Source organism: Cheilinus undulatus, linkage group 21, assembly GCF_018320785.1.
Source record: "Cheilinus undulatus linkage group 21, ASM1832078v1, whole genome shotgun sequence".
In the NCBI taxonomy this organism is placed as follows: domain Eukaryota; kingdom Metazoa; phylum Chordata; class Actinopteri; order Labriformes; family Labridae; genus Cheilinus; species Cheilinus undulatus.
In genome coordinates, this window is record NC_054885.1 from 13,517,436 (window position 1) to 13,539,960 (window position 22,525).

At 40.1% G+C, this 22,525-nt stretch overlaps 1 protein-coding gene across 1 annotated transcript in view; it reads left to right on the forward strand.

Moving 5' to 3' along the window:
- grin2aa (glutamate receptor, ionotropic, N-methyl D-aspartate 2A, a) overlaps window positions 1-22,525 on the forward strand; it is a 275,736-nt gene that overhangs the window by 15,256 nt on the left and 237,955 nt on the right. Inside the window, exon 3 of the mRNA XM_041778235.1 lies at window positions 7,153-7,647. Within this exon, the coding sequence (XP_041634169.1) occupies window positions 7,156-7,647 (492 nt within the window). The 5' untranslated portion in view covers window positions 7,153-7,155. The remainder of the gene's footprint in view (window positions 1-7,152; window positions 7,648-22,525) is intronic.

Consider the following 22,525-nt stretch of genomic DNA (forward strand, 5'->3'; position numbering starts at 1 on the left):
TTATCTTGCCAGATTTCTCTGTGCTGTGTAGTGTGCTCAGAGTGGTCCAGTTGGCTTGAAAATGACAAATATTAAACATCTTAAGTTACACTGCAATAGCCTGATGTAGGAAGAATCCAATGGCAGCCAAGCATGCAGCCTGTGGTATCAAGTTAAACAAAACAATCCCCTATTAGGAAGGGAAGGAAGAATTACATTAATACTGGCATTTAAATTTTTACTCTAACATGTACTGGCAAGGTTTATGCCATATCCATGACTTAATCTCTCGTATATTTTAACATTTCTTTGGCTATTCTTGGTAAAAGTGGTCCAGAAACTATCACCAAAGCTTAGTCCCAATACACCCCCTATCATTTAGCCCTGCCCCTTTGCTTTATTAGTTAGGGGTAGTGTCCCGATTCTTGTTGGATTGGAGGGGAGGGGTGAAGTAATGGCCCATCAAATGTTCCTGAAGCATTCTCCACAGTTAGGGTAACTGTTGAGTGGCAAGGGGTCACTTAGAAACAAGGGGAAATAATTAGGCCTGATCCTTCTTCCTGCCTGTTGCCTGCCATGTTGGACTGGGACAAATTTCTTAAGATTTCCATTTTAAATAGTTTGGACTCTGGTTGTTCTTGGATGAAATCTGTTGTGTGTGGTGGGCTGTTTTGGTCAGAATGATTCTCTCCACTGACTATAGTCTCTCAGATATTTCAGAATCGGTTAACATTATCAAAATCTCTTAGTGGGGGCCAGGTTTTAGTGAATTTGATCATTGATAGAGTACCAGCTGAACAATGGTGTTTTAAGTATGATGGCAGTCGCAGAGGGCTTGTGTTTCACTTCCTTTGGCAAGTACAGGGTTCTTCTCAAAGTTCCTCTGTAGGAAAGATCCTACAGTTGGGTCCGAGTTGGGTCCCACAGTGGCGAGTCGAGAGTCCTCCCTGGCAACTGTTTTCACCTATGTTTGGAACAGGCTAGCAAGTGTGGGTGACTAAATCATTGGAATGATAAAAATTCTCTATTCAAAGAATTTTGAGGATCCTTGACAGTGGAACAGTCTTTCGATGACAGTCAATGATGTAGTATCCCTCAAAAACTGCCATTCAAGGATTCTTCCTTGGCGCTGAGAAATGCCAGTCTGCAAAGCTCAAGCTAGGAACGTGCATATTCAAAATATTAGATAAGGGGTCTTCATTACCCAGAATTAGTAGCCATCTGATTATACTTTATTTCTTAATGTGATAATGTAAAAGAGTATAGACGTGTATCAGAGATGAAAACTGAAACCAAGGGTGTCCAGACTTAAAAAGCAAAACAAATCAGCCTGCATCACAGCCTATGGCTAACAAGGCTAAAGTCCAATCACTGTTAGGAGTTTGGGGTGACATATCAGATTTCAAGGGGGGGCCTGGTCAGCCCTTGCTACCACTGGTTCCACCCCTGGTCAGGATGAGAGCAACCCTTAATGCAGCAGAGATGAGACACTCTGACAGCTCATCTACAAATTCAGACACAAAACAAGAGCAAACTGCAAAACTTCACAGGAGTATTGATGCTTAAAGATCCTTAGCACAATGTACTTGGTGGGCAGTTGAGTGGTCCTTTCACTGTGGTAAACTTATCAAGCTTAGATGTGTTCTAATCCAGGCCATATTCAATTTTAATTTTTACTGTTTGCTGCAGGCCAATTAAAGATGGACCACAGGCCCACTGGACTGTAGTTGGGAGACTCCCGACATAAATTATTAAACAAAGTTTATAATGAATGAATGCAATCGCACAATATTAAATTCATGAGTCATATTTTATGCTTTTTATGTGGAACTCCATTGTTCCACTCAGAAATAAATAGCCATACTATTAGGATAAAATGCCCTTTGAAACTGTCAGGACAAGCCTTCATGTAATCCAAGAGTTTTTGGATAGGAGAAAGATGACGGCTTTTCCACAAAGACACTAAGAATCCATTAGACATCGTTCCTCTCTCTGCACTGAATGGACTGAGATTTGGATGATTCATCCTCAAGTCTGTTCTAACAGTGTTTCTGCTCAGTTGCACAGTGGGGACAAGCAGTCCTGTGCTTGTTTTAAAAACACAGGATGACACAGTGAGTTCACATGCATTATTCAGCTCACAATGAACTGAAGTCTCAATTTCCTAACAGAATCACAAGGTTTGACAAACCTTAGCCTATGCATGATAACGCAAAACTACAATTTTACTTTCAAATAAACAGCTTTCTCTCTAAGAGCAAGAAGGGCTCAACAGTAATGAAAAAAATACTTCAAGTGTATGGACTTAAAAATGTATTTTCTGTAATTACCTACCAAAAAGTGTTCTCATTCAAATAATAAAGTTTACTTCAATTCAGAAGCCCAAGAGGCCAATTGAACAGCAGTTGGCAGACGTAGGTGGCACACAAACATTTGGAAATAATTGCTTGGCAAAGAAGATGAATGAATACTCAGAGTGAAATACAGTCATTGAGTAGAGACGACTTGCTTGTGTCAATAAGGAAATGCTTAAATCTGTGGTGAAATTAAAGAAGATCATCTGAGTGGTGGTTATTTGGCTACTTGAGGTAAACAATGCTGGCCAATGAGAATACAGTGTTAGATCAAGAAGAATGGCTAGGGTAACCTTGCAAAGCAGATGGATTCGCCCGTTTCTGTGTTTCTTACTGGCAAATCCATCTTGCAAAGCTCCCATCTGAACCATTTGGGCCAGGATAAAAAAAGTGACAGGACCAATCAGTGTCGAGGGGCAGTACTTTTGGGCGCGGCAGAGTCGGGACGTAAGCAAGCAGTGAGAAGAGGCCGGTGCAATTATGGCGGGAGACATTAGCGTGGATGCTGCAAAAGCACATGTTTTATCAGAACTTGATGACATTTCTTTGTTACAGGAAGAACAAACAGCTTTGAGTCGTTTTCTTTTAAAAAACGACAAAAATCATGTACTGACGTCTACAGTCGCCATGGTTCGCATTATGCAGTTTACTTCTAGGTAGCAGTAGTGGCTACGTCACGTGTTTTCTAACTCTAATTGGCCCTGTTAAGATGTGACGGACAGAACGTTCATCCAATCACCCTCTGAGTTTTTTTTTTTTCTTTTCAAAGGCTCTGCCCTTTCCCAAACGCTGTCTAAGGAAGGTTTACCAGATGGATGTGCGAAACAAATCTATCTGGCGTGTCAGGTTACGACTAAGGTGTGATTGTTTAATTGGTTGAAATATTTGTGCAAGGGGTTGAAGAAAGTGTTGTGAGATATCAGATACATGTGCAATGGATTAACATGAGGCCCACTGACATTGACCTATAACCTCCAGAATGTAATGGGTACATCCTTGAGTCAACGTGGACATTTGTGCCAGGGTTTGGAGAAAATCCCTCAAAGTGTACTTGTGATATGTCGTTTAGAAGGAAGGTTTGTGTATGAGGCCAGATGACCTTTGACTTCTTTATTGTAGTTAGTTTGTCCTTTTTATTGAAAGATTACTTTTGGCCCATTTTGCTTTTATTTGACAGGATCCCACAACCAGTGGGTTGAGGACTTATGGGCGCTTGCTCTACCCACTGAGCTACACCGGTGCCCATCCTTGAGTCAGAGTGGATGTTTGCATAAAGTTTGAAGAAAGTCCCTCAAAGGGTTCTTGAGTTATCTGGTTTACAAGCAGTGGACGACAATGAGTCCCAATGACCTTTGAACTTCGAAATCTAATCAGTTTGTCATTGAGTCAGAGGGGACATTTTTGCAAAGTTTGAAGAAAATTCCTCCAAGTGTTGAGATATCATGTTGTTCAAAGTTTAAACAACGTCCCCCAAGGTATCCTTGAATTATCATGTCCAAAAGAGAGGGAAAAACATGAGGCCTGATTTCATTGACCCTTGACCTCCAAAATCATATCAGTTCTCCCTTGTGTCAGGGTGGACATCTGTCCAAACTTTGAAGATCCCTTGTGGTGTCATGTAGATTAATTTTGATAAGAAAGTACTAAACATGAGGACTGATGACCTCAAACTTTTCCCTTTGATCTACAAAATCTAACAAATTTTCCCTTTAGTCAGACTTTCGTGCAGAGCTTGAAGATGACTCTTTAAAGGGGTCTTGAGATATCCTGTTCACAAGATTGCCTTGAATGGACAGACAGAAAATCTGAAATCTTAGAGTCTTTTGTAATGCTCAAACTGGTTTCTTGAATAAAGGCATTGGTTGACAATGAAATTTTTTTGCTTTGTTGCACAGTGCTACCGTGTTGCCTGTGTCCATTTCTGGGAACACTCTCCAAATTGAACCACTTCCTTACAATCCTGTGATCTCAGTGCTTAAATCCATACTGATTTCCACAGCCGCCTGATGAACGGCAGCTCTTGGTTATCCATTACGCTCCAACAGGATCTGCACCGACACAAAAACACATGGTCCTGTCAGTGAATCCATAAATCGTCAGCAGTGCACACGTACACATTATGTGGCCATATGTTTCATGCCCGTGTGATTTCGCTCACGCTCGACTGTCCAGCACACCTGCTCATAAGTCTTACGCTTGATGATAAACCCTCAGACCCCTGCGCTCACTCGTTGTTTAATGCTCCCTGAGCATTATATCCAAGGAGGTCCAGCGAGAGTTATCTCAGTCAAGAGAGCGGGAGCGCTGATTTGTGTCTGATGTCATTCTGCTCCTCCGTGCTGGTCGGTGCAGAGTAACAGCTGTCGTCTTCTTAGCTCTGACTTTATCTCCCTCACATTAACATGTTTACGAAAACATTTTTTTCATCTCAAACCCTTCCCTTGACCCCTGCCTAAACGCTCCACCTCAGTTTCTGAGACCTTAAGTGGCATGCAACGCTACATATCGCTGGTTAATCTTCATCTGTTGTCTTTAGCCTTTATGTAATCTGTCTCTTACTTTCAAGAGAAGGATTTATCTTTGTGTGTCTGTGCGTGTGTGGCTGCTTTGTCTATGTAGCTTTAAGTATGCGTTTAGTATGTTTAAAATTTCCAAGGTGTTGAATTACGCATCAGGCCAAAATGTTTAAGTAACTGCATGTGGAACATAATATTTGGCTAAATAATTTAGCCCTGGATTGATTTACCATACTAGATAGTTTCTTGCAGTGAAGAATCGACAGAAGTGACAGTTTATTTTTATGAAATCTTGATTTTTATTCATAAAGAGGTCAAGAAAATATTTCTTAATGGACACAGAGTGGCAACATTAACCCCTTAAAGCCTGGGACTGAAACGACAATTTAACTTTCTACTGAAATCCAAAAAAATCCAAATTTCCATAAAATTTAACATATATATATATTTTGTGTATCTCATGTGATGCATTAGGTGTTTTTGGTGACTTATAATCCACTTGAGGGTATTTTTTTCATTTATCAGATTGTATTCATAAGTTTTCTAGCAATTTATTGATCATATTGATTAGATAGGGGTATCATAAAAGTATGTATCAAATATGATACAACAGGCTTTCTAAGGGGTTAATATCACACTCAAACCTACTACCCTCCCAGACAGTACCATAGGCCGGGCTTGTTCCCCACACCCACCTTTTACTGTGTCCTAAAGGTGTGGATGTTATTTTTTCAACTGCTGGCGAGTAAACTCACAAGAACAAAAAGGAAAAAAACAAAAAAAAAAGCAATTATGAAATTCTCCCGATGTATCAAGAGGAGGACAATATGGATTGGCTCTCCATCAAATACAACTTAAGGTATAAACTGGATAAAATTCTGAGAGGCATCTAGCTGCAGGCCTCGATAGTGGGCATTTTTTGGTTCATCTGTTGCAGACCTCTACATTAGTGTGACCTTGGCCATGGGGCAGGAAGTGACGTACTAACCCTTGTTGGGTTTTTATTTTGTTTATGGTTATTCTGATTATGTCCCCCTCCCCAAACCCTAACGTTAGGGTTCGGGTGCCTAACCCTAAACCTCTTTGGTCTTCCTTGGTTTATCATCTTTGACATCGAGCAAAAAATGTACTTCCGATTCTGGTTTGGGTAATGTACGTCATTTCCAGCCCTATGGATGAGGTCGCCCCATTGTAGAAGTCTGCAACCGATGAGCCTCAAACGTGAACCCCCAGAGGTAGAAAAAGAAGGTGCTTGTTTAATCTCATTCTAGCAAATGATGATGCAAATTTAAGAGCAAATGCTCTCCTATTGGTAGGCGTCAGAATTTACGTTGTTGACATCAGGTCAGGGTGTTGAACCAGATGACCAAGCAAGAAAAAAATCTAACATTCTTGTTTTGTTGAGTCATGGTTATGGGGTGTCTTGGATGGGTCGTCACACTACAAGATTGCCTTTCCTGACAAGCATAATCAGGCTTTGACGATGTGCTGAAACATTGCAGTTGGGCCAAAATCATGAAGTCTGAGCCGGCCTTAAGCTAGAACCCTTTTTCCCCAAATGGTTGAAACATAAACTTCAGAAAACAGAAAGCATCAGTATCAAAATATTTTGCATACATATGCAGAGCATGTAGGGGAAAAACAACATCATAGGTCTTGAAAGTTAGACATTGGCGATCCCAAAGGCTACTTTGTCAAGATATCAACTATTGGTAGTTGTTGAAACTCAATCTTGCTTTCTGACAGGTGCAAGAATTAGATGTTATTGACCTGCATACCGTTGCATAAATAGAAAAACAAAACTTCCAAGTGTCAGAGGTTGTAAAAGAACTAAAAGTACCAGTGTTCAGTACAGTTTCTGTTGCTGTCACAGTAATGCCCCCTCACAAGTTAAAAATCAATGTATGCAGTAGGTTGAGTTTTAAGATATTACACCTGTACACAGTTTAAATGTCTGCCTACCTCCTCCAAACAGCATATCTCTCTCCTGAATCATCTGATCCTCGCAGTCGTGACCATAAAGTCCGTACTTGTTAGTCATCTTCTTTTTCTCTCAGCCCTCTGCAACTTCTTCTCAAGGCCATTTCCCTCCCCGCAAGGTTTATGTCTTTAATAACATCACTGAGAAAATGTGGAATAAAAAAGAGAGATTCTACCTGGATGTGTGGCCTTCAAGAGCTGTGCATTAACAATTTATCTCCTGTCTTTTTTTCTCTCTGCCATCATCTTTCCCTCTCATCTCGCTCCTATCTCCTTCTATCTTTTTGATCTTTTCTGTTCTCGCTCATCTTCATTCCATGCAGGGGATGAAGTGGTTTGGCAGTATGTCCCTCAGCAGCAAAAGGAGTAAGAGGAGGAGTAGAAGGAGCAGTAGTAATAGTGCGCTGCTATCCCTGGCTCTCCTGGCGGCAGTGACCCTCATCGCGGATCCTGCGGCGGCTCAAAAGCAGCGAAGTGGCGGCGGAGGAGGTGGTGGCTCTGATAAAGTGCCCGTTCTGAACATTGCGGTGATACTAGGACGCACGCGTTACATCTCAGATAGGGATATCCGGGCGCTATGGAGCAAGGAAGACCCCATTGATGTCAACGTGGTCACACTGCTGGTCAATGAGACCGACCCGAAAAGCATCATCAACCACATGTGCGACTTGATGTCCGGGACCAAGATCCATGGCGTGGTGTTTGGGGATGGCACCGACCAAGAGGCCATCGCCCAGATTTTGGATTTTATTTCCTCACAGACGCTCATCCCCATCCTGGGCATTCATGGAGGGTCATCCATGATCATGGCTGATAAGGTAAGACGCCGTGTGTGTTGGCAAGATTGCTGGAGGAGTGTTGAGTGGATGAACTTGTGGAATCCAGTTTGGAGTTGAGTGAATGTGTGAATGAATTGATTGTTTTTGGGTGGCTTACCAATGGTTTTGGCTTGTTGTGGAACATGTAATATAAGCCTTACGTCAGTGTTGCAGAACTCTAAAGAAAAACCAAGGTAGTGTTTTGTTGGAAGGAGGCAGTGTGGAGGAAGTGGCAGGTAGGAGTGTTAGGTAAGTACCTGAAAAGAATCGTTGGAGGAACAGGTGGAGGAAGAAAGCATTTAAAAGGAAGGTATTGAACAGAAAGATGGCAAGAGGTATAGATGACTGGTGATATATAGAAGCAGTGGGTGTTAGAGTTGTTGGCTCAACAGTGACTGCGTGGTAAGTGATGATCTCTGAGGTCTCTGTTTTCTGGTTGAGGATTCTCTCAAACAAGGTGCAGAGGTCTTGACGTGTTCTTGCATTTGTTATTGCAATAGGCATGTTTGGACAGCACAAACTTTCCCCAGGAAAGTAGTTCTGGGGTAAAAGTCTGCCTTTTGAAAAGTTTAGGGGTAGTACTTCCAACAGGCTGAGGATCTATAGGGTTGGGGCTTCTTTGCCAAAATTTTCCGACTGATAGATAGATCAATGGCTCCTCGTGACTAATAGATCATTAGCATTCTGATGGTCGACAAAGGCTTTATGTTTCCTCGAGAGTTTTAGAACTGAAGAAGCCTTTCAGGGGAGAGATAAAACGTCTTAACGAACCTTAGCTAAATTTTGTTACCTCACTTAGTTTGACTCGGAAAGGCAACTCGCTTTTCCATTACAACTGAGCTACCTGTTTGAGGGCATGTCTTAAGCTGATGATTTGAGTTGATGATGTTAAAGAGCTGCTCTTCAGAAAGCATTGTTTTGTTCAAGAGTTTTTTATTATTGTTTCTACTTCAAAATGTCTTCTTCTTCTGTTAGTAATCGAGCAGGTTTTTTAAAGTTTGGTGCAGCAGTTGCTACTTAAACACGATGACGAACCACTGTGGCATCACTGGGGCGCGCTTGGTGGCGCGGCAGGTGTGCTTAGGCCCTGCTCCAGAGCAGGACTATTCTTGGCACAGCTTGGAGTAGCCCAGCGCGGCCAAACTGATGATCGAAAACCATACTAGCCCGACATGGTTTGGGTTAGCACGGCCAAAAGTCATACTGGAAAAGCCCCACTACTTTGTCTTCCTGAAACCTGGCTGTGTCAGGGTGCCTGATTTGCATAATCTTCCTGGGACTTCAGACCCTGGCGGAAATGCAGAAAACAGCAGGCCAAAGAAACATTTCGTCTCTTGAAAAGAAGTTTGTGAAATGAAAAGTTCCTGTAACTTTTGTTCAAAAGCACCTAATGTCCATACCTTTGAGATGTAAATTGGGATGATTAACAGCATTTGATGCTGTGGATTTCTGAGATCCATCCTTAGAAGTCATCAGATTTACAATGGGCAAATTTTTCCAACAAGGCCCACCAGTCTGCACATTTGCCAATATCCAGTGTCAAATTATTGTCTTATACAGATGCAAACATCTAAATTTGCAGTGGTACGGTAATGTTTCTCAAAGTGACAAAGCCATTTTTGGATAACCCTGCAGCTAATTTCCCACAGCCCACTGCCACAAATGTGTGCTTGACTTTTCTTTGACTTTTCTGGAGAGGATAAATAATATTTCTCTAAATCCTCTCCTTTTCTTCGTGATCCACCAGTGCAAGAAAATCACAAATCTTTAGCTCCAGTGGCACTGAAAGAATAGCGTCCTTTTTCCTTATTTCACGCCATAAAGCAATCTCTCTCCCAGACGGTCCAGCTGATCTTCCCACCAAATCCGACCTCGTTTCCTGCAAATAAAATGTGGAAGAACCTCTTAGCAGATATCTTGCTCGTTTCACTTATTATTTAATGACTTTACTTATTGTGGAGATATAGTATTGGCGCGTCATGCACCTTTATCAGGAGGGAGAAGGGGGAAGGGAAGAGGAAGGCGGAGGCGGCAGGGGAAGCTGAGATACGAAAGGGGCAAGGGATAATCCCTCAGTTTGACCAGAGGCGAGGCTGAGTGGAGGGGAATTACAGAATGTCCTGATTGGCACCTGCCACACGGCACCTATTTCAGCTGCGCACAGACACGCGCCCGCGCACACACACACAACTTGTGTCCGCTGTCAGGGAGTGTCATTGAAACAGCAGCAATTCAGCTCCTTGACAGCCGGAGTGTTTCCTCTGCAGGAACAGATGAGGGGAAAATAATCCACTTTAAAGCACTCGAGCCACCACTTTGTGATCTCATTGTTTTCTTTCTCTGCATCCCTACTTTCCTCTGAGCTTATCTGCCTATCCAAGCTAGCTTTGAATCTACATATGAAGATTTTGGAGCCTTTTAACCCAGTATTGCCCATGCAAACCAAGGCAAAGGCTTTATGAGAATTATACATAACCTTTCTTTTGAAACCATCTTCAAGTTTGTCTTCATGACTTCAAACTTATTTTTTAAGGACATTTTGAGTATGCAAAGTTTTCCCTGATATCAGTTAATTTACTGTGGATCTGAGCATACATAAGAGGATTATCATGGTTGATTTACAGCAGATTTTCTAATAGTATATCAAATAGAATCAAAGATCCAAGCCAAGAGATCTGATCAAGGCTAAAAATGTAGAGGTCGTAATGATCAAAATACTGAAAAATTTAATCGACCTCTGCAGTTCTGTCTTTGATTAAACATGTATAAAATGTTGGAAATTAATAGAGAAATATATTAATCATCATTCCCTGAAAACTAATGTGATCTTTGATACTAATGTCACTGAGTTAGTGACACTAGTATCACAGATTTACCAGATAGGGATGTCACTGAGTCGAGAAAATACACTTATAAAATTACGAGATAGTTTATTTTGATTAACAGAGAAAAAAAATTAGTTTCTCATGTGAATACAATCCACTAATGTAGTTTTCCAACCATTATTACACACACTTGTAAGGTTTATAACAGAAAAAAGGCAGTGCGTTTTCAGGAAAAGGTAGAATATTAAACCTTTTCTTTCAGATATAATAATTAAAATCTTATTGTTGTAGAGAAGTGGTTCCCAACCTTTTGCCTTCGAACCCCCTGTACTTCACCGAACACTTGATGCATAGATTTAATTCTTACATTGATAAAACCCTAAGAAAAAAGCTAAACTTTTTTTTTTTTTTAACCATAAGTCTTTTTTAAAAGTATTTCAATAAGCTTTTGTCATGGTTTGCATCAATAAATGCAAATCTCAGCAGACAGAACCTTACGACCGCGTGAGATCTTTGGCGACTCGGTAGGAACCAATAAATTGAGGCCTGCACAGGACTGTTTTCTTTATCCTCTCCTTCAATGCTTGTTTTACATAATGCATTATATATGTTTTAAAAAATGCAATTTTTTTGCAAAAAATAGCCATGCTCATAGTATCGCAATATACCACAATATGTTGTCTTGGCCCCCATGTATGTCAATACATATTGTATTGCCAGATTCTTGCCAATTTAAGCCCTAATTATGACATTATTCAGTACAGTGGATGGCAGAAGTATTGGTTTTGACATGTGTGTGTTTAAGTCCGTATAATTACATTCGAGTTGTACTTTAAAGCAATAAAAGTAACAGTGGGTGACTGTCAAAGTAGACTAGAGACATTACCCTGTACACTGTGACAATAATTTTAAGGCTTACAAAAGTCTTGAAGCTGTCCACACAACTACTACTACTCTTTATTTACCTTTCTATTGAAATATCAAAATCTGTTAGTCATGCATTTAATGGAAGGATGCATTTGCATGTAATCTCTCTGTTTTCAACATCTCTTTTGATTGAAAGTCACCAGTAAATAGGGAAACATTTTAAACCGTGACACTGATGTTGTCTTGCATTAGCCGATTCAGTGCTTTTGTTTCAGAAATTTGAAAAAAACCCTTGTTTTTTGGACAAGGGTATTCATTTAGCTCTGACTTCTAGTCAGTACCATGCCCCTTTAACTGTTCAGGCCTTGGTGGGACAGACGTAGTGACACTAGATTGAAAGGGTCTTTAGAGTTCTGAAAGCAAAATTCGCCATTCAAATCCCCCACAGACAGTTAGTAAAATCCTTGTTACTATTGTTTACTGCATGAACCAAACTAAACAGCTACCTGAGTACTCATGAATACAAAACATTTAATTCAGTTGCAAAAATTGCGTTTGAAAACTGGGAAAAGCAAAGGTACAAAACATATTTCTGTACAAGGAGGAAGGAACTACGCGTCCCAAAATCCATTGCAGTTCTTTTTTTTTTGTTGTTAATTACAGCTTTTCAAGCTTTCATACCATAACTATACACTTACACTACACACATCTTTACTGTAGTGTTTACATAAGAATTGTACTGCGGAGGCACGTACCATCATCATCAACAGTTGACAGCCTTCACTCGTGGATTGTGGGTATTGTAATATTTTTGGCTGAGATGCGAACAAATGATATTTTTCTCCAAATGATGTTGATAGCTTGTGACTCTGGCCTTTACAGGAGCCCATACCATTGTTTCACACTCAGGTAGCTCGAGGTAAGTGTGACTTGGGTACTTCTGATAACTTCGCTTATAATAAAATACACTGTTGAGAAAATGAAGGAGATTCTTGCTCCCAGAACCACACTGTTTAGCCCCATATTTGCTGTTATTATTTCTTGGTAAAGCTACCTGGCCTTTTTGGCCTTCTGTATGATATACTTTGATTTGTAGCAGAATTAATCTGTACAATTAAATACCAATTTTTTGTATTAGTTTTAGATACCGCAATCTATTTCGAATGTCTCCGACAGCAACGTTAGGTTTGCTTTAAACAAAAATGACGTGCCATTTAGATATTCAGTCGGCAGTAAGGTCACTATCATAGCCTTCAGTGTGTGATATCCAGCCTTAAAAGCACAGAAATTCAACAGTTCAGTGTGTCTCGAGAGTGCTGCAGTATGTTTAACATCCCCAACAAGGAAACGGATGTTCGTCTGCTGAATCCTCTCTTTGTGCGGTCTACACGGTGGTTTACACTCTTTTAAAGTTTATATAACTCCTCACCCTGTGTAGGTTCAGGTTTAAATGGTTCCTCTCTGAAGTGTTAGTCTTTCTGCCGCCTTGTTCCTCGCAGATTTTCTTTAATCCTCATGTGAAATATGAGGAGAAGCTTCGCCTCCGATGATTACGCCTTGTAAGACCCTCGGTGTGTTTGTCTATCCACAATTACGCCTTCTTACTTGTGTGCGCTTAGACGTGTGTGTGAAATGTCCCTGCGAATATGTGCCTCTGTGTGTAACAAAAATACTCCTACTTTGTGTCTTTTTGTTGATTCCTTTGCCCATCACTGAGGCTAAATCTCTAGCTGCTGATGCCTCTCAAAGCTGTTTTAACGTCAACCTCAGGAGAGCTTTATCTTCTTTCCTTTTTATTTTCTGTTTTTTATGTTTCATCTGTTTGTCCCTCTTGCAACCTTTCCATCCATCTCACTGTCTTTCATTCTTGCTTGCTAATTAGATAAATGTTGCCGTACCGCCCTGTGTTAGGCCCATCCATACATCTCTCAGCCCCTTTGTTTAATAATGCATCACTCTCCTGTATTGAAAAGAATACATTATTGATTAAGGAAAGAAATGTCTTCTCTTCCTACATTCTCAGTGATTTAGTTTGAATGTACCACCCTCCCAGCGCTTTAAAACCCGGTGAGTATAGAAGCAAAATAATTCTCACCCAAGCAAAACACCTAGTGTTGAAAAATGAAGGCAGTGTGAAAATGCAAAAAGCTGCTGTTCATTGAGTGTCCACTTAAGGGTGTCTGCAAAAGCAAACAAAATCCAAACAGAGTCAATCATTGTATTTAGATCAACTTTAGTACCTCTGTTATGGGCCTTATCCCGGGTTTATTTCAGACTTAGCACTATTTAAGTCCCTGTGAAATCCAAAATTTGTGTCTTAACACACTAGATGTCTTGGAATAAGGTTGCTGTAAATGTGAAAATTCTGAGATGTACATGTGACTGAGTTTTTGATTTAGATTGTTAGAAACTTGTTCACCTCTTTCCTGGCTTGGTTTAATATGAGCAAGCAAATATAGAAGCTCATGGAATCACTAGTCTTGATGGGGAATTACCCCACTCCCCTAACGCTACGACAATGTAAAACCGACAGGTCAGTCTGTTGTTAGCTGATGTCACTACCTTTATTAAAAGTAAACAGTTAGCTACTTGCTGTGTTTTTGTTTACTGTGAGGTAAATTTCCCAAATCTATCAGCAACAGTGGCCTACAGATCAATAAAAGTATCATAACAGAGAGATTTGTGCCAGAAAACAGTAAATATAATCACAACTGTCTCTCTGCTCTAGCACAGAGCCAGGCACCTGTGATTTTACAAGAAGCATTTATTTTAATTTGAGATCATATTTCTCTTAGTGGGCGTGGCTTTGGCTCATTCAATGACACGCCCACACCAGATTTTACTGCCTCATTTTTCATGATTTCTAAGCTTAATTTTATAAACTAAGAGAGGTTTTTCAAGACTGAAATTTGGACTGGTAATTCATAACACAGTTGCCTGACATACTTCATACCTAAAATAAAGATTTTTTTTTTTAATGATTTTACAGGGACTTTAAATACACACATGTAGCTGCTGTTCTCTACTTCTCCACATATAGCTTTTAAAATTCTTTACCATCACTTATTTCCTGGATCCTCTGCTTTTACGTCGAGTGGCTTTTTAAGTTGGCAAGACAAAGAACTCACCACTCACCACTTTTCTTCTTTGTGTGTTTTTGCAATGCCTACTTCTTCCTCTTCTTCATTGATTGTTTATAAGCAGTTTGCAAACAGTTACACGCGTTACTGCCACCTAGATTGGCCAACGTTTCTGTCACCTGTGATTCAGACCATTCAGACCATAGACTGGAAAGAATTAAGATGTATTTGTCGTGCACCAAACCATTGAGGAATAAAAATACTGTTACACCCCTAATTTTAAAGTTTAGCAGAGACTCCAGAAAACAGCTTTGCAGTGGTTTAAGTGGTTTTATTCACTAAATAACGGTCCTGAAAAATCTTCAGAATAAAAGCTTTTGTGAATATGTGGGTAATTCATAACCTTGCAAAGCAGATGGATACGCCCATTTCCTTGTTTTTCACTAGCGAATCCATCTTGTAAAGCTCCCATCTGAACCGTTTGGGCCCGGTTAGAAAGTGACAGGACCGATCAGCGACGAGGGGCAGTACTTTCAGGCGCAGCAGAGTCGTGATGTAAACAAGCAGCAACAGGAGCTGGTACAGTTATGGAGGAAGACATTGGCGTGGATGCTGCTAAAGCGCCAGTTTTATCAGAACTTGACAACATTTCTGTGTTAAAAGAAGAACAAAGAACAGCAGTGAGTTGTTTTCTTTTCAAAAACAACAAAATTCAAGTACTTACATGTCTATAGTCACCATGTTTCGTGTTATTCCTCAGTAGCTGCACATCCGCAGCTGGATAGCGGCTACGTCATGTGTTTTGTTGCTCTTATGGGCCCGTAGAGATGTGACAGACAGATCGTTCATCCAACCACACTCCGAGTTTTTTCTTAAGCCTCTGCCTTTTCTCAAATGTTTCCTATTGAAGCTTTCCCAGATGGATGTGTGAAACACATCCATCTGGCGTGTCAGGTTAGGTAATCCATAGTAGGCATTGAAAAAGATCAAGCTTGTACTTTGAAAAGAACACCTTATCTACCAAATCTACATCCCAGGCCTGGGATGTGTTGACAAATGTAGCAGGATGCTTACCAAGCACCATCAATCACACTTTTATCAACTGGGTTTTCCAGTAAGCACATGTCTTCTGAAAAGCGTCAGTACTTTTCTTCCTCCCTTCTCCATTCTAACATTTTGCTGCCTTTATAAAGTGTTACTAGGGAGGCGGATGTCTTGCCTTGCTTTTCTCTAATTCTCACTCTAAATTGTTATCGACTGGCTTGGTAATAAATACCGGAAACTGGATCATGTTTGTCTCGAACACTGTCTACTTTGTTTTTCTTAACACTGTTTAGCACCTGCACTAATTCTGAGCCACAAAGTCTGATGTGTGTGCTCTCTTCTGCTGCTGCAGCTGTTTTCTTTCACTCCTTTTTTTAGAACACGCCACATGAATTAAACTGTGGTCTGTCGGCACCAGATGTGTTGACAGCAGAGAAGTCCCACTTGGCTTCTTGAAGACAAAAACAAACACTCTGCTCCTGAACAAAAAAAAAACAAAAAACTGAGTAGCAGGGAAATATTTTGACGTTCTTAAATGTTTCACCAAACTGCAATAATGTGCGATGTGTTGGCTGTGTCTTCACTGAAACGCACACAAACATAGCCACACTCAAATTCACGGTTCATCCCTTGAGTGTCTTAAACAAATGACACTTCATTTACATGGGCTGATTAATTATTCAGTGATTCAAACAAACTAATGAATATGATTAATGTGTCTGATGCTTAGTGTTACACAGCAATTGATATGTTTTTCTGTTCCAAACAAGCCAGAGATTCCAAGATTGTTTTTCTAACTCATTTCACTAATTGCTAATTCTGAGAGTCCTTTATCTTTGGTTTTTACAATATTACATTTTGGATTATTTAAACACCGAAAGTTGTTTTTTCTGTACAAGACACATTGGTTTCCAATTGGTAATGTGCCACATGAAGTCCTAAATGAAAAAATAAAATAAATACATACTGTACTGTGCAGAACTTTAAGGCATGTTTGGGCCAAAAACTAAGGTGAATAAGCCGCCTGGGGGCATCACTGTGAGGAAAGAAAGGTTAACAAATGCCTAGTTGGGTTTTGGATGTTCTTGCATATTACCAGCACCATGTAAAAATAATCTGTTAAAAAAATAAAGTCCACACCTTAAAAGCTAAGTAAGAGGTGGAAGCGACCTGTGAGCATGGCCTAGGTTACCGTTACCGGGTGGGCTGTGGGGTTGCCATGAGCCCCTGGTTGTGCTGTGGATGTCCCAAGGTCTCGAAAACCACAGGTGGTCTATGGGCCAGGACAAAAGCGATGCCGCTGAAATTGACCTTGGTTGCTGAGCAGCATCTGTGTATTGACATGTGTCAAGCTCAATCCCCAGGTTGTAGCACATCTGATGAATCATATAGACTGTATATCAAAGCAAAATTTCACTACTACTATAACTACTTATAGTACCGCAGTGAGATTAATCACCAAAGCATTTAATTTTTCACATGCTCCATCATCAAGGCTGGATGCTACTCACCTTAGCATCTCCTTGCTTTCATAGTGATGTAAAATAATAACACATCTCTCATTTGTATGTGTATTTTCCTTTTAAAAACTAACAGATGGCTTACAGGACAAGTCAAAAAGAATGTGCACCTTTAACATCATCTATTTCACTTTATTTACCATTCCCCTTAGCTATTTTCTTATACTTTTTAATCCATAGCAAGTTCTTTTTTTAAAGAATTTTATGGGCACTCTTAGCTTAATACAGTTTTTAAGTTTAACTCTCTATATTAGTGGACCCTAATTACTGAGCAATTTTATGGTAATAAATGCATTAAGTGGCATTTACCAAGTAATAACTCTAATTTGGTAATACTAAGGAAGTATGTATCTAGTAATAGTAAATTAGTTATCAATGATTCCTTGCAGTATCATGGCAATTCTCTGGTAATTAGGCCGTATTTTACCCTAACCCCTAACCCTAGTCTCTGGTAATTAGGTGGTATTTTAAAGGGATACCTAAACATTTTGGCAAATTCGCCCATTGCCATAATTCCTATAGTCTTAGTAATAGGTTCATTACCTTCAGTTGTCGGTGCAAGCTATTTTAAGATCGGCGCTGCCGAGGTCGGACCTGCTGTGCCAACTCAATGTAAGCAGACGGTATTCCGGCTTTACCTCATCAAACTCATCAAGTACACAATCCAACATCTCCAAAACGCTCTCGTGGACAAGTTGTGACCTGCACATTTACCACGCTGTATATATAGAATCGTGTTAAACTCTGTTTTTACAAAATAAGACAAACTCTGAAGCTGTCTCCTACTGCTAATTAGGTATAGTGCTCATTTAAAGAAGAAATTTAAATGTAAATATAAAGTCAGAAGACACTGGTAAGAAGTGATTCACTTTATTAATACAGACTTAGAGTAAAACAAATAGATCAACTATTGAAACTAAACAGTAAATCAGGATTAAACAGCAGTAACTTTTCCTTTAAATCATATTATCCATAACTGCTTAGATAATGCCATCATATAGATGTTAAAATTCTTGTCATAGATTATTTTTACAATTATTTCAATAATACAATAGTCACAGCACATAGCTAAAAATTCAGCTGGTAAAAGATCCTGTTATAGAGCACCAAATTTAGAAAGTTGCTTGTTTAAAGGCACACAAACTTTTAGTTCTGTGTTGTAGCAGTAAAATAAGTTGGTTTGAGCCTTGGTCCCGCCCCTGACCAGGTAAAAAGCCAATCAGCTTTCAAAAAGGAGGGCATGCCATCCGCCCTGGACGCACCCCTGACTGACTGACTGACCCACCCCTGACTGAAGTTCATGATGGCAAAAAGAGAAAGCCTCTGCTACTCAATGTTTCCATTTAATTAATTGAGTTAAAACGATGACGCACAATCACGCATCCAGTATTCACACACACACGCCAGAGCGCTGCAAGTTTTTTATGTAATTTATTGACCCATAATGGTGAGACTGGTCAATACCTGCCGGGGTAGCGAAGAGTGTTTTCTGATCACGCATATTGATATCGCTTCGTATATCTGTGCCTGCATGTGGGTCTGTGTCTCATGGTGGCAATGATATTTTTGTTTACGCCAACTAACCGCACACACTGATGTAACTGTCGGCGTTAATGTAGTAGATGCAAACATTTGTGTGTATGTGTTATTGTGATCAAAGGACATTATTCATCCATCCCTGTTGTTGTCTCCCCTCAGGCGCTATAATTACACACACACATATACACATACACACTAACACACACTGGCACTCTGATGTTTGTTGCTCTATACTCATGTCAAATCAGAGCGGAGGGACGCTCAGAGAGAGAGAGAGAGAAAGAGAGAGAGAGAGGATAGAAATAACATTTCATGACATCATTTATGAGTTCATCTAATTACAGCATTTGTTTTTGTTTGCCTAAATTAAAATGTCATTTAAAGAGTCATTTAACCCCAGAGTTTCTGCAGAGGTGCATCTTCTCTTCCCTACCCTTTAAAAAAAATATGCCTTTAGATCATCATAGACACAGCTAAGAGGGTGGGAGGGAGGGAGGAAGGGGGAATTACAGTGCCTATAAAAAGTACCCCCCCCCCCCGGATGTTTTACCCATTTATTGATTTTATAAATCAATCATGGTCAATATAATTTGGCCTTTTGACCCCAAAAAACACCTTTTTGATTAATATGTAATGAAAAATAAGTCACTGCATAAATATTCACTCTGCAGTATTTAGTAGATGCACCTTTGGCTGCAATCAAAGCACTGAGTTTATGTGGCTAGGTTTCTATCAGGCTGCACATGTGGGCACAGCATTTTTTCTCCATTCTTCTTTGCAAAACTGCCCAATTTCTGTCTGTTTCTGTTGCATCGGGATCAGGCAGCATCAGCCTTTTCAAGTCCATCCACAAATTCTCTATTGGATTGAGGTCCTGGCTTTGACTCTGTGTAGCTTTTGCTGTATGCTTCTGGTCATCGTCTTCCTGAAATATAAATCTTCTCCCAAGCTGTAATTCTCTTGCCAACTGAATGAGATTGTCTTTCAGGATTTTCCTACATTCATTTTACCTTCTAACTTTACAAGCTTCCAGCACCGGCTGCTGAGAAGCACCCCTACAGCATGATGCTGCCACCACCATGCTTCCAGTGTTCATTTCAGGCAAAATAATGGGCCGTTTTTAAATAAGTCATCATTTGATCCAAAATGTGGCACCCGCGGCCCTGTGGCAGGTGTTGGGTGAAAACGTAGCCATTTTTGAAACTAGTCAATATTTGACTCAAAACACAGCACCCGCGATCTGTTGCCAGTTTTGGGCAAGGAATGAGCCATTATTTAGATTAGTCAAAATATAAGCCAAAATGTGGCACCCACAGCCCTGATGCTGGTTTTGGGCAAAAAAATCTGCCATTTTTGAAATGAGTCAAAATTTGACCCAAAACGCTCGGCACACGGCCATGTCACCAGTTTTGCTATGCCACCACAATACTTTAAAGTTGGGATGGTGCGTTTTGTGTTGATGTCCACTAAACATAGCGTCTTGTCTGATGACCAAAAAGTACCATTTTGAGCTCAACAGACCAAAGAACTTTCTTCCACCTGACTATGAAGTCTGTCACATGCCTTTTGGTGAACTCTAGTTGAAATTTAATGAGTTTTCTTCAACAGTGGCTTTCTCTTTGCCACTTACCCATAAAGCTTTGACCAGTGAAGGACCTGGGCAGCAGTTTTTGTATGTTGTATCCCATCTCAGCTGCTGAAGCTTCAAACGCCTTCAGAGGAGTCATAGGTGTCTTGATTTACGCATGTGCGACATTGCCATAATGCCTTGGAAATATTTCTATTTCCATATCCTGACTTATACTTTTCAGTAAGCTTTTCTCTGAGTTGTTTGGCGTGTTCTTTTGTCTTTATGGTGTAATGGTAGCCAGGAATTTATGTCTGTCTGGGTTGCCTGTACCTATGGAGTTTTTAAAAACAAAATGTAGAATTTAAATACTTTGTGCTAAAAAAATTGGGCCCTAACTGATTAACAGTACTAGTAAATCCCCATATACATATGTTTTCCTCTGGTGAAAAAGTTGTTTGGAGGTTTTAGTTACTTTTTAATGATCCCTTTTGCCACAAAACAAGCCATTCTGTCACATTTCTCTGAGCAGAAAACATCCAAGATGGTTGTAGCTACACAAATGTGCCTCTGTACTATGTATGTGTGCGTCAATATATCGCTAACAAAGGCGATCTGTACTCTTGTCTGTGGGTATAATTGCTTGTAGGGCCAGACTGCGATAATGACATCACTAGGGTGTTGTGAGATGTCCCATCACCTCCGTGAGACTGGCCTCTCTGAGATTCCCATGGTAACACTTGTGCTGTGTGTAAAAGCGCTTGTATGCTGTATGAAAATGCATGTGTATGTGCAGCCGCTACATGTCCGCGCTGTGTGTATTACTCCGATAGCTTGATGCAGCTGTCTTGCAGATGAGGAATGGCCTCGCACTTCTCAAAGGGAATCGATTAATATGTGGGACTGGAGGAAATAGAGCTGTTAGTGCTTTGTGCAAGTGTATTTCCCCCTTTTTTTCCCCCTCATCATCCTTTTCTTTCTCTGTTTTCCCTCGTGGTGTCTTTTTCCACAGTGAAGAAAGTCTGAATTTATGCTGCATAGTTAGAAAATTACCCCCTCTGTCTTTCTTTATCTCTGTTACTTCTCCTCTCCTCCTCCTTCTTTCTCCTTCTCCTCTTGGCGCCCATCACTCCTTCATTATGTCACCCAGCCTCAGGAACAGCAATGCAGAGATTTGCTCCCACACACACACACACGCAAAGTTGGAAGTTATACAAGCATTGGGATGTTTGCAAAAGATGAGTGCATTTTTACAGTGCCAACTGCAGCCAGGTGGAGTAGTTGGGTCAGGAGCTTACAGACTTTTGTGGAATAAAACCAAGTGAATGTGCAGCCGTGGCACTGTGAAAAATAAAGTTATGACTCACATTACCCAAAGCATATTAAATTAAGTAATAAATGCTAAGGATGGACAGACTAAAGCCTTATTCCCACATGCATACAACTCTTTCCTTGATACTCCGAATCACTGAATATGTTAAATTACATATAGCATTTGTATAAACTGTCATCATAGCCTCAGAGTCTGGACTCTTTTTCGGAAACCCCCCTGTTTTCCAGTGGGGAAACTTCAGGCTGTGTTAATGAGCAGCTCAGGCAGTTTTAAGGGTCAGGCTGTGTGAGACTTCCTAAAAAAAATGTAGACACGCATATCTGGAAACTAGAGATTCATGATATCGGAATTTTAAAGATATGAGTTATTCTGATAAAATTATTATTTTTTCTATCAGTTGTAAATAATTTCTGCAGATTCAGGTTATTGCCTTTTGAGCTCTGCTGATAATATCATGCACCCCTATTGGAAACGACTTGCAGCTCAATTTTGTCACAGCTGATGTAGATTGATGAATTATACATGAATTAGTAGATCACAACTGATCCATATTAATTCAGAATCACCATGCCCTTATATTTTTGTATCTTTCCCCTAATTATTTTGGCTTTTATGCAGATCTGTTCAATATTGGTAATACACCATAGACTTTTGTATTTTTTTTGGTTTGAGCTGGTATGGGCTTAACTATTTACATGTAGATTGTGTTTGCTTCTGTTTATTATTTTTATGTGAAGTTGGAAAAATGTGTGTAAAGGTTATCATATGGAATGGTAAGGAACAGTACGTGTTGTAGTGTATCTTTTGTATCGTATTGTGTGTATAGTATGTGACGTACCGTAATGTATCGCATCATATCGTGTGGTATGTTATAGTATGGCATAGTAAGGTACATGTTGTATTGTATTGAGTTGTGTCATATTGTATCGTACAGTGTGCGTCGTACCATATCGTATTGTATTGTATCGTATCCTACTATATCGTATTGTATGGTATGGCACATGTCCTATCATATCGAATCTGTTCTATCTATCATATTGTACCCTATATTACTTGGTATACTGTAAAGTATCATATATGGTACAAGTAAGGCAGGGTATGGT